The sequence below is a fragment of the Rhagoletis zephyria genome, unplaced genomic scaffold (genome assembly GCF_001687245.7).
Source record: "Rhagoletis zephyria isolate East Lansing unplaced genomic scaffold, Rhagoletis_zephyria_1.1 Rzeph_scaffold_00205, whole genome shotgun sequence".
NCBI lineage: Eukaryota > Metazoa > Arthropoda > Insecta > Diptera > Tephritidae > Rhagoletis > Rhagoletis zephyria.
This window is the reverse complement of record NW_016157289.1, coordinates 249570-252883: the sequence shown is the minus strand read 5'-3', so window position 1 is coordinate 252883 and position 3314 is coordinate 249570. Positions and strand designations below refer to the sequence as shown.

Sequence of the window (3314 nt, the reverse complement as noted above, 5' to 3'; positions counted from 1 at the left end):
GATTTGAAATGGAGTGTGAGCCAAAACACTTCGCTCTTTCAAAGCGAATTGAAATTCAGTTTATACATATGTTTTGAATCGCGGCGAAATGAATTAAAGCGACTTATGCATGCGTATAAACGTAGTATGTGACTCCTAACATAGTGATTTATTCACAATAAAATTGTTCATTGTCTAAATTCTAATAATTAATATGCCTTGCTTGTGCGGTCAAAAGGTTGATCGAAACCAACCAAAGGTGCTATGTGCGAATTGCAAGGCGTTTTTTCATTTAGACAGTGTTGGTGTTATGCCGGCTGATCTTGACTTTCTACTTTCGGCTGACAAGCCGTTCTCAAGGCGAATCTATACAAGGTGGTGTTATCGGATCCGGATTTCACGGCGAATTTGTACCTTTTGTCAAAATCATGTGTTTGTTGTAATTTGGCTTTGTACTAATTGTCAACGAGCGTATAGTTTGTTGTTGTAATTTTTGTTTTTGTTCTGTAAACACCACCTTGTATAAATTCGCCTTGGCCGTTCTTTTGCAAACTTTGCCTGGATGATTAAGGGTTCGAATATATAAAATTGATTTGCGAAAAAAATAAAAAGGACAACAAAACAACAGGCATGGACACTCCGAACACACCAAAAAGCACCACCAGGGCAAAAATCACTGACTTTTACCTACCTGCAGGCAAAAACCATACAGCGACAACATAATGGATGTTAATATCGAAACAGCGAAGATGAACCTATTACCTGTTTCAAAAAAATGGGCACCATGGCATATCTAGTAATTAATCATCGACGAAAATCACATTACCTAAGATAAATGAACATAAATTAGGGACAAATCTCGGACCAGACAGAACGAAAAATGACACTGAAGATGGCACAACGCCGAAACCGGTTTATCTGCAAACCAAACTTGACAAGGGATGACGGAAATTCGTTCCAAAATAAATCATTACCACCCTGTCGGAAAAATCAACCAACACCAACACACAAAAATTCACTTTGCTGCACACTTTGCAAACACTGTTAATAAATCCATTTTTTTCATGTGCTAAAAATCGTCATTATCTAAAGGGCTACATATCCAAAATTATTGCTACGTGTTCCTAATTAATCAATCTTTGTATATTTATTGATTCCTGTAAAATTGGGCCATGTAATATTAAAATTAACACATTTTTCTGCATTGTTTACATATTTTTATATGCGTTTTGGCATTTCTCTCTCGCAATTGCACAAAGATGACGTCACGCAAAAATTACGCTCAAAAATCCTCTCTCATTGGCGCAATCTTGAATTCTATCATTCTTGGTTACTTACATCGGAGATAAAAACTCTTCGTATTGCTTGCGCTCTGCCTGCAGTCTCGCATTCTTCCTCACGTGCTGCTTCGTCACCGGCCTCCGCTGTTTCGAACATAGAAACTACTACCACTGAACCAGCGAATAAGACGAAGCAATTTAGTTCTTCTAATGCTCCTACGTCGCTCAGTGGAGCTGCTGTATTAGCTGGCGCTGTTCTCAATAATGCAGTAGCTACGAAAACAACATCTATTACCAACTCTAATTCATCGAACAGTCTCAAAAAATGCCAGCGTAATCATTCCAAGCAAACGCAGCAAAGTGCCAAGAGCTTGCATGCTCCTCAGCTTTCTGTTACTGACGCTGAGAACTTGCACCAACCTTCTGCCGATGCTGGCATCTCTGCCGACGTAGCCATTGTGCATGGGACTAATGCTGAAATGTTATCACCGAATTCGCTTACCGGTACCATTCTCAATCAAATAGGTGTCACGATCCAGAGAATAAAGGTCGCGCCATTCGCGGACCGCTAACCCTCTCTTCGTCGATTTGACAGCATCCACCCAATCGTTGACGTCATAATATACTTTTGTTTACATTCACTGTTGCCAGCTTAATGCTTTTCGCACCAAATTTAGTGGGTATTCAAAACGCGAACATTTTTGAGTCTTGTGCTTGGTGCGTTTTTGGTGCTTTGGTTTTTAGTTTGAAGACTTCAAATGAGAAAATCTTAAAAAAGTGGAAGCAAAATTTATAGCAATCGTAAGTGTGCTAAGCAATTTTACAAAAAATTAAACAAAATCATAAGCGACAATGAAATATGTGCAGCACCTTCAATCATGCCAGACGAAATCGACCGTTGTGCAAGAAACATTGATTTTTATTAATTTGAATCGAAATCCTTACAATAAAATTATGTATTCATATAAAGTCCATAAAATACACCAATACAAATTTGGTGCTTTTTCAAATTTAAAACTTGGCAATACTGCCTTTTGTTCGATGCTTCTTCTTTTTCTTGTCGAGTTCGTCTTGCTCTCTCATTCTGGTATATTTTGACGTCACGGCCAATTGCTCTTAGCTCGATTGGCGCAATCTTGTATTTTATCATTCTTGAATAAGTGTGGATATCTCTCATTCCAATTTGCCAAACGTTGATGCCTTTGTTGATGCTGACTCTGCTGCGACCTCTGCTGTTGCTGGTGTGTTAGCTAATGCAGCTGCGAATACCATTATCGATGAGAATAATGCTGAGTGGATTGAAGTCGGAAGGCGTAAACATAAGAAGTCAGCTCTCATATTTGGTTCTAATACTAACACCGATCTCAACGTTGCTATACCTAACTCTTGGTTTCATCTGTCATCTTTTTTGCCATCTGTTACTGAGGAAGATATTACTAAGTATGTATCTAAACATACCGGCATCAATGCTGCGGAACTCTTATGCTACAAACTAGTAAAGAAAAACAACTCTAGTACTCTAAAGCGAATCAATTTTAAGCTTGGCGTGCCTACAATGTATCATGACGTAGTACTTAATGCTTCAGTGTGGCCGAGGGATGTAAGAATCAAGCCGTTTCATTTTTTCCAAAAGCGGGGGTCCAAGACACCCAGCCCGTTATTGAAAGTGTTCAAACTAATGATCTCACTGGTCAGAAAAGCCACCAGTCTCCCTCTGATAAGGCCTCTGGTCTAAATATATATTTTCAGAACATATCAGGTTTAAGAACGAAATCTAATATTGTTAGTTCCTTCAGTGCCCAGATGGACTATGACATATTCGTCATTGTGGAAACTTGGCTGCATTCGGAGTTTCATGATAGTGAGTTCTTTGATCCTAATATGTTCGACGTTTTTCGTAAAGACAGGGATCCTTCTAAGACCGGTTCCCGCAGAGGGGGAGGTGTCCTTATAGCTGTTCGACGTAAATTTCGCGCCTACTTGGTTACACTCAACAATGGCGATTCTTTGCTTGACCAACTGTGTGTGCGCTTAAGAGACCCTTTTAGATGTAGA

The 3314-nt window shown here is 39.3% G+C and overlaps 1 protein-coding gene across 1 annotated transcript in view; it reads left to right on the top strand.

Annotated features, from left to right (window-relative positions):
* The window catches only part of LOC108358089 (uncharacterized), a 3781-nt gene extending 1272 nt beyond the window's left edge, over nt 1-2509 (top strand). The window contains exons 2-3 of the mRNA XM_017609234.1: nt 1362-1784; nt 2421-2509. Of these exons, the coding sequence (XP_017464723.1) occupies nt 1362-1784; nt 2421-2509 (512 nt within the window). The remainder of the gene's footprint in view (nt 1-1361; nt 1785-2420) is intronic.
* The last annotated feature ends 805 nt before the right edge of the window (nt 2510-3314 follow it).